The sequence below is a fragment of the Pristis pectinata genome, chromosome 27 (assembly GCF_009764475.1).
Source record: "Pristis pectinata isolate sPriPec2 chromosome 27, sPriPec2.1.pri, whole genome shotgun sequence".
NCBI lineage: Eukaryota > Metazoa > Chordata > Chondrichthyes > Rhinopristiformes > Pristidae > Pristis > Pristis pectinata.
This window is the reverse complement of record NC_067431.1, coordinates 12,717,070-12,731,453: the sequence shown is the minus strand read 5'-3', so window position 1 is coordinate 12,731,453 and position 14,384 is coordinate 12,717,070. Positions and strand designations below refer to the sequence as shown.

Genomic DNA, 14,384 nt, shown 5'->3' with positions numbered 1-14,384 from the left:
AACATTCTGTATCCTAACATCCTGACTTGTTGTACTTCTATTATTCAGCAAATTATCCTGACTTCTCACCTGCCTGTCCTTCTTGCCATCCTCATTGGACTTGTTTCTATAAACTCCCTCCTTTACCTTAGCATCTTGTAACCTAACATCCTGGTTTCCATCCCCCTGCCAGATCAGTTTAAACCCTCCCCTACAACTAAATCAAACATTCCCGCCAAGGTATTGGAACCTCTGGAGTTTAGGTGCAACCCATCCTTAGCGAATAGGTCATGCCTCCCCCAAAAAAGGTCCCAATTATCCAAAAATCTGAAGCCCTGCCCCCTGCACCAGTCACTCAGCCACGCATTCATCTGCCAGAGCTTTCTATTCTTCCTATCATTGACACGTGGCACAGGTAGTAATCCTGAGATTACTACCCTTGAGGTCCTACTTCTCAACCTTCTCCCCAATGCCTTGTATTCCTCCTTCAGGACCTCTTCTCTTTTTCTACCTATGTCATTGGTACCTACATGTACCAAGACTTCTGGCTGCTCACCCTCTCCCCTCAGAATATTCTGGACCCGGTCCGTGATATCCCGTACCCTGGCACCAGGGAGGCAACACACCATCCGAGACTCATTGTCGCTATCGCAGAATCTGCTATCCGTACCCCTTATTATACAATCCCTAATAACCACTGCATTTCGCTTCCTCCGCTGGACCACAGTACCAGGCACGGTGCCAAGGTCCCGGTTGCTGAGGTCTTCCTCTATCAGGTCATCCTCTCCAACCGAATCTAAAATGAGATATCGGTTTTTGAGGGGGACCGCCACAGAGGTGCTGTCTACAAACTCTTTATAACTCCTATCTATTTCCTGCTCGCTCTCCCTAACCAACCGAAGGTCATCGAGCTGCAGCTCCAGACTCTCAATCCGTTCCTTGAGGAGCCGCATCTCGGTGCACTTTGCGCAGATGTAGTTATCGGGGAGTCTGGTAGTCTCCCAGGGTCCCCACATCTGACACTCCAAACATAAGACCAACCCTAGATGCATCTTGCTGAATACCACTGAGTTCAACAAATAAACTAATAACTTACCCCCTCTCTATTAGTCTCACCTCTTTCCCGCTCTCGCCGAAGCCCGTTGAGCCAAAGCCTAACCCACTCTGCTCCCTCTCACTCCGCTGCCCGCTCCGACGCTGCCCGCTAGATATGTTGGTCTGCTATTTAAATCGCCCGCGCGCTGCCGAGTGACGTCACGTGCCTGCGCAGTCACTCGCCGCTATCCCAAACGCTAGAAGAAAGAAAAAAAAAATCGCTCCTCGTTAATTTCCGGTACTCTCCGCTCTCTGGAAAGAAAAACTGAAGGTAACCCTCCGACTGTTCCAGATTACAGCCACTCTCTGGGTGAAAAACTTAGAATCATGGAGTCATACAGCATGGAAGCAGTCCCTTTGGCCCAACTCGTCCATGCTGACTATGTTGCCCAGCGAGCTAGTCCCATCTGCCCATGTTTGGCCCATTGCCCTCTCCACCTTCCTATCCATGTACTTATCTAGATGGCTTTTAAATGTTGGTAATGTGCCCAGCTCAACACTATTTCTGGCAGCTTGTTCCAAATATGCACCACCCTTTGTGGGAAGAAGCTGCCCTGAGGAAACTTCTTCCTCAGATCTCTTCTATTAACTCCTCAACAGAAACCTATTCTCTCCAGTCTTAGGTAATTCTGCCTTGGACAAAAGCTTCTTACTATCTACCTGATCTACACAATCTATTAGTATTACTAATACATTCATTGGAAGTAACAGGGATGTTAACTAGGCCTTAGCACTTTACTCCTTTTTTTGTGTACTTTATTAGTGTTTCCTTCTGCACTTTTTCCAGGTGGGGTGATGCAATGTCCACAGTAGACTCCTGAATCGATAATTTTGATTCACTTGACAGCTGCGTATGCCAGTTACAGATAACGTGGATCACAGGGAGAAAGTGCTTCTGGTACCTCCTTGAAATATAGGCCATTGTTTGAAGGTTGCACAGTCTGCAGCAATAGAAAGCACTGGTGCTTTTTATTTCACTCTCTTGAATGTGCCAGCACATCCATTATTTTGGTCACAAAGTGGCAAGATTCAATGGAGTACACAATGGCAAAACTGGAACTCTTTGAATTGATTGTTCTGTCTGCTTGGGAGAAGGTGCCTCCTTCTGGGTGGATTTTTATGTCACATAGGAGTGTTGCTATGGGGACCAGCACAGCTAATGCTTTTTGCCAGAATTACATAAAGAGTCATTTTTGGCAGGATGAATGTGCCATCATTTGCTTCACACACAGGAATATCTAATATGTCCACGTAACCCAGCTGTAGTTCGAAAGCCACAGAAATCACAGCCACTGACAAAATACCTGCAGTATTTACTTCATAAGGCCTTATTCTATTGGCTGCTAACAAATGGAAGATTAACAAAAAGGAATTTACTTTCTTTGAATATCATAGAGAGTTTTGGCTTGTGTTCCAAATTCAAGTACATTTGAATAAAATGACCTGGGGAGGGGGAGGAGTTTTCTCCTGTAAATAATGAAGTTGTACAAGCATCCACAGGGCAGAATTATAATTCCTTTGCAAAGTATCGGAAGGAAGTCTTACCATCAGGACATAAGAATTCAGAAGTTTAGGTAGAGGGCTTTTTTTTGTCCTATGAGGTCTTTAGAGAATGAGGGTGTTTATGTTTAGGAACTGAATGACAACTGGACATGACTCAGTTGTGACTTCCTCAGTGACTCACTGTCCGGTTTCAAGGGATAGGTCAGTATTGGAGTTCAGTCAGAAGAGAGAGAGGGCTGAACTTAGGCAATGAGGGAGCTCTTAAAAGTCCTTCAAGGGGTTGCTTATTTTTGATTGTTTTGTTTGTTGAGAGAGGAGTTGTAAGATGCTTTTCAGGGGAGGGAATATAGTTTACACTAAAAGATGTTTATGAAAAAAAGTTTCATGTGGAGCACAAATGCCACCAGTGACTGTGCTAAATGGCCTGTTGCTTTACTGCAAATCCTATGTAACCTCCACACGTTGGTGGGAACCTTCTCCATAGACTGTGGGTGGCTTGGTGTCTGTAGCAATTTGTGTATGTCGGCTTGTGATGGTTCAGGACTGAGATTTTCATTCATTCCAATTGGAATATGTCCCACGTGCATCTTCAGTCAATGTTTGAGGGTGGGCTGTCCGCCCTTTCCCACAGTGCAGAAGCATCTGCTTGTGAGTGCCTTGCAGGTCTCTTCATTCTGCTGCAGCGAGAGTGAGTCGGTGCATTCCTTGTGTAAAGGTTGTCGATAGGCCCTCCCCACTACCAGTACTAACATGTTGGTGTTATAAATTTAAGGTTGTTCTAGATATATGCTCAGCAAATCACATGCCTCTTTACAAAATGACTTCGCTGTGTTTTATTTAGATATATGATATTTTGTCCCAACAATAACCTATATAGTGTCTTTAACACAGTAAAATAAATTCCAAATGCACTTCATAGGAAAGAAGTATTATACCTGCCAGAGGAAGTGGTTGAGGCAGGTACAATAACAATATTTAAAAGACATTTGGATAAGTCCATGGATAGGAGAGGTTTACAGGGATATGGGCTAAACACAGGCAAATGGGACTAGCTTGGTGGGCACCTTGGTCAGCATGGACGAGCTGGGACGAAGGGCCTGTTTCCATGCTGTATTACTGTATTATCTATGATTCTACGTAAAATAAAAAGGTGACGTTGATCCAAATAAGAGATGAGCTGAGGCAGGGGCAGATACATGGGGCAGATTGACTGCAGGTGGGTAAATCAGGACAATAATAACAAAGGCCCAGGTGAACTATAATAGTTACCATTGTCACGGTATCTTTTCCATAGGGGACAGATTCACAGTTTAAGGAGAGAAGGTTAAACTTGTCTCCTTAAATTCTGAGTCATAGAGCCATAATACCCAACAGGAGTCCACTGGGCCACTACGCGTGTGCAAGCTTTTGAAAGAGCTCCTAGTTAGTTCTATCCTCAACCCTCATCAAACCAACCACAGCAAATACCCTGACAATAGATCATTGCTCAGAAACTCTGTTTCCCTCTTGTCAGATGCTGCCCGACCTGATGAGATAGTTTCCAGCATTCTCTGTACAACTTGATCTGTGTTTGTAATTCTTAAGTAAACAAGGACCATTTTTAGGATACCTCATGGCACTTTCACAATTGAACCCAAATCAGCCATGTCCTTATGCATGCAAAATATTCATCTGTCTGGGCAGCGGACTTGTTGTATCTTAAAGAAAGGGACTTGAAGCCGACCTGTTGCAGGAAAGTTGCTGCTCCTGAACTGACTCCCTGGCTCCTAGCTGGACAACAGGTGATCCATTTGGCTCCTTTCCGAGGGTGGCCAGGAAGGCCGCTAATTAAACAGACTCATGGAGTCACAAGAAACTCTGCAGATGCTGGAGTCTGGAGTAATACACAATAAGCGCTGGAAGAACTCAGCAGGTCAGGCACATCTATGGAGGGAAATAAGCAGTTGACGTTTTGGGCTGAGACCCTTCATCAGGACTGGAAAGGAAAAGGCAGAGCCAGAATAAGAAGGTGGGGGGGAGGGGAAGGAGAACACGCGTAAGGCGATAAGGTGAGTTCAGGTGATAGGCAAGTCCAGGTGAGAGGGGGAAGGTAGGTGGGTGGTGGGGGGGGGGGGAAGATGTGATAAGCTGAGAGGTGATAGGTAGAAGAGGCAAAGGGCTGAAGAAGAAGGAATCCAGTTGGAGAGGGCAGTCGACCATGGAATAAAGGATGGAGGAGGGGAGATGAGCAGGTCATCAAGATGGGGGAAGGGGGAAGAAAAAGGGGTGGGGTTACCAGAAGTCAGAGAAATCTGTGTTGAGGCATCAGGTTGGAGACTCCCAAGGCGGAATAATGAGGCATTGTTCCTTCAACCTACATCTGACCTCTACGTGGCAGTAGAGGAGGCCATGACATGTCAGTATTGGAGTGGGATGTGGAATTGAAGTGGGTGGCCACCGGGAGGTCCTGGCTGTTGCTAATTAAACAGACTATTGTGCCTCTGGGTAGCACCTTTCTTGAGAAGTACCTTCTCCTATTTCTCAAATTAATAAAATCATCCAGTTTTAATGAGCAATGATGGCTCAGAGAAAAGAAGTTAAATCAGCATAATCACCCAATCTCCTATCTGGCAGGAGTTAATGATTCTCACTGTCTCTGAGGAGGATGATACAGTGGGAGCACCACTTCGCACACAGACTCTTCCAGATTCTCATGCACATCTTACAAGCTTCCTTACAAGCACAGAAATTCTTTTAACAAAATCTAACTCTAAAGCAAAATTTTAATATATATCACAAGTCTGTTCAGTCTTTGTTGAGGTAGAACCTTTCAGTTTCGATATCATCCAATCTGTGAAGGGAAGATGCGAGGGTGATAAACAGAGGTTATGGCTATCAGGAATAGTTAGACCGACTTGAGTCCTTTTCTCTACAAAATAAAGGTTGAAAGTGACCAAGTGAAATTTCCTTTTAATTTTGATGGAGTCTAGGTTGAAGAAGGGGTATTACCCCTGGGTAACACCAAAACTGGGTTGGTTGTTTCAATGAGTTTCAAATGGTTTGTATGACTTGAATACAAACCAATGTGAACATTGTTGCATTGATGCATTTCAGGCAAAGATAGAAAACAAAGTAATATAGAGAGAGAAATAGAAGGTTATGCTGATTAAGATGAAGTGGAGGGAGAAGAAAGTCTTGTGGAGCTTAAACACACAGAGTCTGGCCAAATTAAATGTCCTGTTTCTGTCTGAAATTCCAGGTTAAATCCTCTTGTGGAAACACATCAATCACAAATTCCAAAATTACAGCTTTATGTCCAGAACCAAAGTGGCTCTAGTGAAATGACAATCACTCCTTAACACCTCAAAATATGTGTAACAAAATAATAAAATACACATTAAAACACAAATAATTGAATCAAATAAATAATAAATAAATGGATTTTCCTTTACCCACCTAATCTGCAAAGTTGGGTATCCCCATTAATGGGGCTCACCACTCCAGCATCAGGTCTCACTGCTACGAGACAGGAGAGGTGGATTTGCCAGTGTAATGCTGGGTAGTTGCACCATGATCAGGCTCTTCCACTAAACTCCAGCAGTGAGGCAGAGTGACAGATGGCTACATGTAAACCTGAGATTGACATACATAGGACCTGTTGAAAAGCAGTGGTTCCCTTTGGAACTGCTGGGCACCACTGCTCAATTTGTCATCATGATTGTTAAAAGGGAGTTGGACAAATATTTGAAACAGAGGGCTTCAAATGCCAGTATACGTCTTTCAAAGTGTGGACAGAGGAGAGAATGACTGTTACCTCTGTCTGTAGATAAATTCTGTGTTACACTTATAATAGAAGTACTTAAATACAGATTTAGAGCACAGAGTGAAACATTTTTTCTTTCCCTAACAGTGGTATATTTCATAAAAAATTTTATTAAAATAGAACTACTCGTCATTCTCAGAGGACTATGCAGAATCCTAGTACAGCTTATAGAGATGTTAAAAGTGATCTATTTTTGAGCAGGATCAGTAGTGTATAATAGAGGATGAGGTTGATTGTGCTTCATCTATCATCCCAAATGAGATGGATACAAATGAAAGCCGATGAGTCTGGTGGAACACTAGAGTGCTCATATAGTAAATAGCACAGATTAAACGCTGCTCCAGCATGCTTCTCAGTGTACTCGCTTTCCGGTTATAAATCTAGAAAGCTGTGCTCATTGGAAAATGCTACCACATTCTTTTAGTCACCAAAGGACTGTGGAAAAACTTCACCTGCTTAAGAGTAATGTGATCCAGTGAACAGTCACTTCCCATCTGTGTTACATATGGACTACAAGCAGGAGGCCCTAGCAAGTGGCACTGGGGAGTTTGGGGTGGGGGTGGGTAGCTGGTGAGAGGTGAGAAAACGTTCCTGCTTTCTGAAGTGACATTGTCCCGAAGAAATTGTAATCCTGGATGGTGGGGGTTGTTGAACTGATGACTCTGGAGGATGGGATTTTCTGAGTGTGTGCTGTGTTCACATAGCCCTTGTCTGCTATGGCGTATATAAGATGGGAAATCCCAGGCCTACTTCCCACCCAGTGACTTTAATGACCAGAGTTTTCCTAAATGCACTTCCAGATGTTGAGATTCCTGATCTGGAATATGCATTTGTAACATCACTTTTTTTCCATCCATTATGTTTACAAAGGCTCTGGACAGAAGCTCCAATTCCCCTCCAAACTATTGCAAGATTCCACACGTTTTTTTGTTAGATCTCTAACCAGACAACAGAAAGGAAAAGACTTGCCTTTACATAATGCCTCTCACATCCCTTTCCAGGATACCCCAAGGCGAGTGCTGAAATTTTTGAAGTACTTTTTTTTAAGTGAACTCACTGTTGTGATGTCCTAAACACCACAACCCGTTTTGTGTACAGCAAGTCCCTTTGATCAGTAAGATGACAACAGCCAGATTATCTGTTAGAGTAAAGTTGGATGAAAAGACAAACAATGGCTTTGGAGGTAACTCACCTGTTCTTCTGTGATATTGTGCCACGAGAACTTCAAGTCGTCAGGTTTATTGTCATTTGCACAAGTAGGGTGAGGTACAGGTACAATAAAAAACTTACTGCAGCAGCAGCACAGGCATGTAGGTTCAGACAACACACAGAGCATAAATTATACATAAATTATACAAGACTTTTCTGCCAAGAAGTTATTGTGTATTCATTTCTGTAAATGCATTTTAATTTGGAGCAAGTTTGAACAAACTGGCAAAAAGTCTGATTGATTATTGCAAGAATTATTACCCCTACTCTCTCCTTATGAATTTGCATACTGGGGAAAGTTGACCCTTCTGTCTCCACAGGCGTGTTTCTGTGCATCAAATAAATGTGTTGGTCTTGGGGAAACCTTTGTTATTAACAGTTAAAAAGCTCCATTTTCAGTAAAGGCCTAGACTCTCTAAAGCAAGACACCTCATGCAATAGCCATGAGTAAGACTTTTCCTAGGTTCCTTTTTTATTTATTCAAGGGATGTGGGTTTCACAGGCTGAGACAGCATTTAATTGTCCATCCCTAATTGCCCTTGAGGAGGTGGTGGTGAGCTGCCTTCTTGAACCGCTGCAGTCCTTGAGGTGTGAGGATATCCACAAACTTGTTAGGGAGGGAGTTCCAAGGTTTTGACCAGAGATGGTGAAGGATTTATTTCCATGATATATTTCCAAGTAAGGATGGTGTGAGGCTTCGAAGGCAACTTTGAGGTGGTGGCGCTCATACCCTTTTGCTGCCCTTGTCCTTCTGTCAGATGTGGGTTTGGAAGGTGCTGTCTAAGGGGATTTGGTGAGTTGCTGCAGTGTATCCTGTAGATGGTCCAACCTGCTGCTACTGTGCATCAGTGGTGGAATGAGTGAATGGTTGTGGTTGGGGTGCACATCAAGCAGGCTGCCATATCCTGTATGGTATCAAGATTCCTGAGTGTTGTTGAAGCTGCACTCATCCAGGCAAGTGGAGAGTATTTCATCACACTCCTGACTTGAGCCTTGTAGATAATGGACAGGCTACTCCAGCTGTGTATATGGCTACTCCAGTTCAGTTTCTGGTCAATGGCAACCCCACCTGGATATTGATAGTGGGGGATTCAGTGATGGTCATGCCAAAGAATGTCAAGGGTGAGAATTGGATTTTGTTTTGTTGGATATTGTCATTGCCTGGCACTTGGGTGGTGTGAATGTTACTTTCCAAGCCTGGATATCATCCTGGTCTTGCTGCCTTTGGATATGGACTGCCTCATTATCTAAGGAGTTATGAATGGTGTTGAACATTGTGCAAGCATCAGCGAACATCCCTACTTCTTATCTTATAATTAAAGGAAGGGCATTGATGAAGCAGCTGCAGACACTTGGGCCTAGGACACTACCCTGAGGAACTCCTGCAAAGATGTCCTCTGGCTGAGATGATTGATCTCCAACACCACAACCATCTTCCCTTGTGCTGGGTATGATTCCAACCAATGGAGGGTTTTCCCCCTGATTCCCATTGACTCCAGTTTAGCCAAGGCTCCTTGAAGCCATACTCAATCAAATGTAGCCTTGATGCCAAGGGCAGTGACTCTCACTTTCCCTCTGGAGATCAGCTCCTTTGATCATGTTTGGGCCATCACTGTAATGAGGTCAGGAGCTGAGTGACTGTGGCAAAACCCAAACTTTTGCCCAAAAATTGTTTGCACCATTACTTGCTGGGCATCAGTAATCATTGGAACCAGCGATATATCTTGTTAACCAAACTCCATTTAAAGATGAAGAAATAATCAGGAACAACCGAAGATAATATTTGGTATTGGTATTGGTTTATTATTGTCACTTGTACCGAGGTACAGTGAAAAGCTTGTCTTACAAACTGATCGTACGGGTCAATTCATTACATGGTGCAGTTACATTGAGTTAGTACAGAGTGCATTGAAGTAGTACAGGTAAAAACAATAACAGTACAGAGTAAAGTGTCACAGCTACAGAGAAAGTGCAGTGCAATAAGGTGCAAGGTCACAACAAGATAGATCGTGATGTCATAGTCCATCTCAGTGTATAAGGGAACCATTCAATAGTCTTATCACAGTGGGGTAGAAGCTGTCCTTAAGTCTAGTGGTATGTGCCCTCAGGCTCCTGTATCTTCTACCTGATGGAAGAAGAGAGAAGAGAGAATGTCCTGGGTGGGTGGGGTCTTTGACTATGCTGGCTGCTACACCAAGACAACAAAAGGTAAAGACAGAGTCCAAGGAGGGGAGGCTGGTGTCCGTGATGTGCTGGGCTGTGTCCACAACTCTCTGCAGCTTCTTGCGGTCCTGGGTGGAGCAGTTGCCGTACCAAGCCGTGATACATCCAGATAGGATGGTTTCTATGGTGCATCGGTAAAAGCTGGTGAGAGTCAAAGGGGACAAATCAAATTTCTTTAGCCTCCTGAGGACGTAGAGGCGCTGGTGCTGGTGAGCTTTCTTGGCCGTGGCATCTACGTGATTTGACCAGGACAGGCTGTTGGTGATGTTCACTCACAGAAACTTGAGCTCTCAACCCTCTCGTCCTCAGCACCATTGATGTAAACAGGTGCATGTACACCGCTCCCTGGAGGAAATGACAAAAGAGGGATAGAAAATGTGAGAACATAAAACAAGCTCAAATTTAATTTAAAATAAGATTTTTGACAGTGATTGTCACTCAAGTTATTGTCACTGCACTGTTCCCTTTGTGGGCTCGTGAGGTGGATTTGCATTGCACTAACAAATATCACATTTTTTTACAAAGGTGCTTAGTTACATTTCTGTGGTAAGTTCAATGGGGAATTAATATGCATATCCAGGATATTCTTACCAATTTGAGGGAGGGTAGGGTTGAAATGTAGTTTGTGCTAACAACAGAGTTGTGTCCGTCAATCAGCACCTTTGACAGGTAGGAGCTGGAATACTCACAGTCTACCACCAGATCTCTGAATTTGTTGGTCAATTTGCCCATTAATTAAGGTTTTCATCTTCAACACACCCATATTTTTTGAGCAAGATCTGAAGACTCTTTTATCAAGACCACAAGTTTGTAACCAGTTTGCATGGTACTTCTATAAGTACTGTAAAATACTAACATAAAAAATGGAAATTTAGCATCCTCCTCTGCAGATCTATGCAATGTGGTCCTTGCTTCTGTCAATATTCACACATCCTTCCCTCTAGCCTCTGGGAACAGGCCTTTTGCTAACATGCCAGCAGCCATTCAACCATGGAAGGCAACACGCTCAAGATTGATTTTGTTTTGACCTGATGCCATCATTCAGTCTTTCAAACCTGTGTAATTGGATAAAACTCAAAGTAGGGAACTTGCCCATCCCCATAGCTTACATCATTAGGACCATCATCATAATCATCAATACAGCCTGACAGTCTATAATAACAAAAATCTATGTATTATTTCAACATTTAGTTCTGGCCCCTTAATGAATGTCTCACTCAGAGTCTTCTGTTAACCAGCAGGAGCCAATTAACACTGAATTAAACCCAAACCAGCAAATGAATCCTCACATTACATTTTGCTCTCTGCAATTTTCTAATCAGTGTTAAGTTAGCATAACAATCACCTGTGCTGATAATATCCATCCTTCAACGAACTGCCTGGAGTTGCTGATTTCCCAAATCACCAGTCTCTGCCCCAGGTGGCAGAAGAGAGAATGCATTTCTATTGTGAACCAGATTAAAACTGGTGAGTTTTAAACCTTAACTGAGCTGTATTTGTGGTACTGTTGCCCTATCACTTATGTCTTAATTAAGCTGTTTCTGGTTTGTACAAATTAACCTTACAGTCAAATTTTCATATTTACCAACAACTATGCATTTACATGGTGTCTGTAACATAATAAAATATTCCAGGTCACTGACTGACAGCACTTGAATAGCCAGCCTTTGAATCAAATGTTTATCATGCCTATTAACTGGCTTTCACAATCTATGAGCAACCCACTTTAATGATTCAGGCATGTTTTCCATATTCTTTATGATTGTAAATTTCTAGTTGCCACTGTGCATGTGAGGGTGTGATTAATTATATTCATGAGATTGTAAATGTATGTGTGTGTGTGTGTTTGTGCTTGTGAATTGAAGGATAGAGGGCTTTATTTAATGTTTCCTCAATGACAGACTACGTAACTAATAGTGATTCCAATACTTTTTCAAAAGCATTCTAAAATATACATAATTTGGAAACAAAATTTCCTGATTGTTAAGCATTTCTTACCTAGAGCACATTGAATTGAATTCTGCTCATTTGGAGGGAACAATTCCTCTGTGTGTATCCTGCAGTGTTACGATAAATCTTTTTTTTAATAAACACACATAGTGCACAGAGGAAATTCTCCATGGCTGAAAACTGCAGTTACTGGTCAGTTATACCAAATAGTTGTATTGATGTGAAGCAGAAACTGTGTGCTGTAATTATGCTGTAGAATCACCCAGAGTGAATTTAACAAAATTTGGCAGGTTTGAGACATAGAGAAAAGGATTCTCCTCCAAATAAGAATTTTATCTCGCCTTATAACTGCAGCCCAGTGTGAAGTGAAAAGGTTCCCAGCTGGCTCACTGAAAGTGATTTATTTTTTTGCGTGGTGGTAGTAGCAAACAGGCAGCCCTGATTGTTATTATTTGAGCATTAACAGGCAAACTCCTGAATATCATTGTGTGATTGAGGCACATATTTTAAATGAACCAGCTGTTGATTTGAGTTCTTTAATTGATCTATCTACCTACATCCAGCAGTAAAATACATATGGATGGTATTCCTTTGAAACTCTGAAGGTAATTTTTTGAAAATCTGCCTGATTTAGTTCAGCTGTAGTACAGTGGTATTAAGTTTCCTGTTTGTAAAGCAATGACTTCTCAGTCATACATGAAAGTATAGTGTTTAGCTAATCAGTGCATTACATTTTACTCCAACTAATTGACACTGAAATGTTTTATGGTTAAAAGACCCAGAAATGAATGGACCTAGACCTTGAATTTGATTTTTATCATAATTAGGCCAATTTATGCATAGTTATGGTGACAGCAGCTACAATGCATGATTTAATGAGATGTCATGTAATTTATATTATTCCACAATAACAGCTCATTGCTCTCTGAATCTTGTATGCAGCATGATGAACATAAGGCATACATGTTACCTCACACAGCAATTAAGAAAAAATAATATTCAAGCACACTTTTTAACTCATTAACTTAGTGTTAATTTAACATTTAAGAATGAGATTGTCCTAATAGTAATCTCCTGAGTCAACAATCACTGCTGCACTGGTTTGGGGTTGGAACAGTCTCCTGGCATTGTTGTATCAGAAAATCATGATTCATATTAATTAATGTTGCTGAGAAAGGCTATTTGGTTCATTTATTCCATGCTGGTCAAACAACAATGATTTACATTATTCCTACTCACAGGCTTTTGGTCCATAGTCTAGTAAACTCTGAGACATCATGTGCATATCCAAATACTTTTTAAGTGAGATTCTGCCCCCAATACCCCATAGTCAGTGAGTAACAGACCCAACTCTTTGATTGAAAAACAATTTTTCCTCAACCCTTTCCTCCTTTAAGTCTTTCCCTCCAGGTTAATGACTTCTCTGCTAAAGGAAACTGGTTCACTCTATTTTGGTCTCTCTTAATTGTATATACTTTAATTACATCCCCTCTCAGTCTTTTCTTTGGAATCAAAACAAGCCCAACTTAGCCAGTATCTCCTCATAACCAAACCTCTTCCTGGGAATCTCCCTGTTGATATCCCTTCCTGTAAAAATAATGATCAAAGCTGAGGTCAGTACCTCAACTATGGCCTTAATAATGTTTTGCACATTCTGGCATTCTCCCTGTCCTATATCTCCGCCAATAAAAGCAAGTATCCAATATGCATTCATAACCACATTACTTGCTTTCAGGGATCCATGGATATGACCTGCCTACCATTTATTGGAAATTACCTTACCTTGTTTGACCTCACTGAAAATTTTCTCCCACTTTGCCTAACTGAAATCCATTTGCCACTTTTCTGTCCACCTGAATTTTGGCTTGATACCTAACCAGGAGACAAGAACATGTAAGTGGCTTCAACCGCCTGGTCAGTTCTCCCAGTTTCCCTTGGCTTTCTCATTTGGTTTACATGAGACAACCAAAACCAAGAATTCACCATCAGGAAAGGAGTGGGTGGAATATACTCTGGTGTCCCACTACACTTCCACTCTGTGTCTCAGAGTTTGATAAAATAGTATCTCACCACCCTGGTGTAGGATCTTCTATAACTGAGTCTTACAATTCATGTATGAAATAGGAATTTCTTGTGTGGAATGTCTATTTAATGTCAAGTGGTTCTGAATCTTTGGGTTTTGTGTTAGGTGATGAAGAAATGTTGGACTAGCCCTGGAGATGCCGAAGAGACGAGACATCCTCGCAATTGTATTGATTGTTTTACCATGGACTCTGCTTATTACCGTCTGGCACCAGAACACCGTTTCACCGCTGCTGACACTGCGAAAAGGTAAATGATGACTTGACTGAAATGGACAAAACTATTTTAAACTGATGCTTAAAAGAAATACAGAGTGCGATTTTCCACACTGACCTACAAATGTAACAATCTTAGATGCTGAGAAATCCGAGCCCAGACATTTGGTAAGGAAATCAACTAATGCCTTGTATGCATTTCACTATCACCATTTTAAAGAAGGCTTGTTTAAAAATAGCAGCTATGTCTAAAATGGACATAGCAGCCCGCATGATAGGCACCCCATCCATAAGCATTCACTCACTCCACCACCAACGCACAGTAA

The 14,384-nt window shown here is 42.1% G+C and overlaps 1 protein-coding gene across 10 annotated transcripts in view; it reads left to right on the top strand.

Moving 5' to 3' along the window:
* The window catches only part of LOC127583558 (galactosylgalactosylxylosylprotein 3-beta-glucuronosyltransferase 1), a 174,720-nt gene that overhangs the window by 114,259 nt on the left and 46,077 nt on the right, over positions 1-14,384 (top strand). For 9 of the 10 annotated variants that reach the window (XM_052039664.1, XM_052039669.1, XM_052039668.1 and 6 more), the window contains one exon: positions 13,950-14,092. In XM_052039664.1, the coding sequence (XP_051895624.1) occupies positions 13,981-14,092 (112 nt within the window). In that variant the 5' untranslated portion in view covers positions 13,950-13,980. Of the gene's footprint in view, positions 1-11,183; positions 11,279-13,949; positions 14,093-14,384 lie in introns of those variants that run through there. The other variant, XM_052039672.1, reaches the window with a different exon arrangement.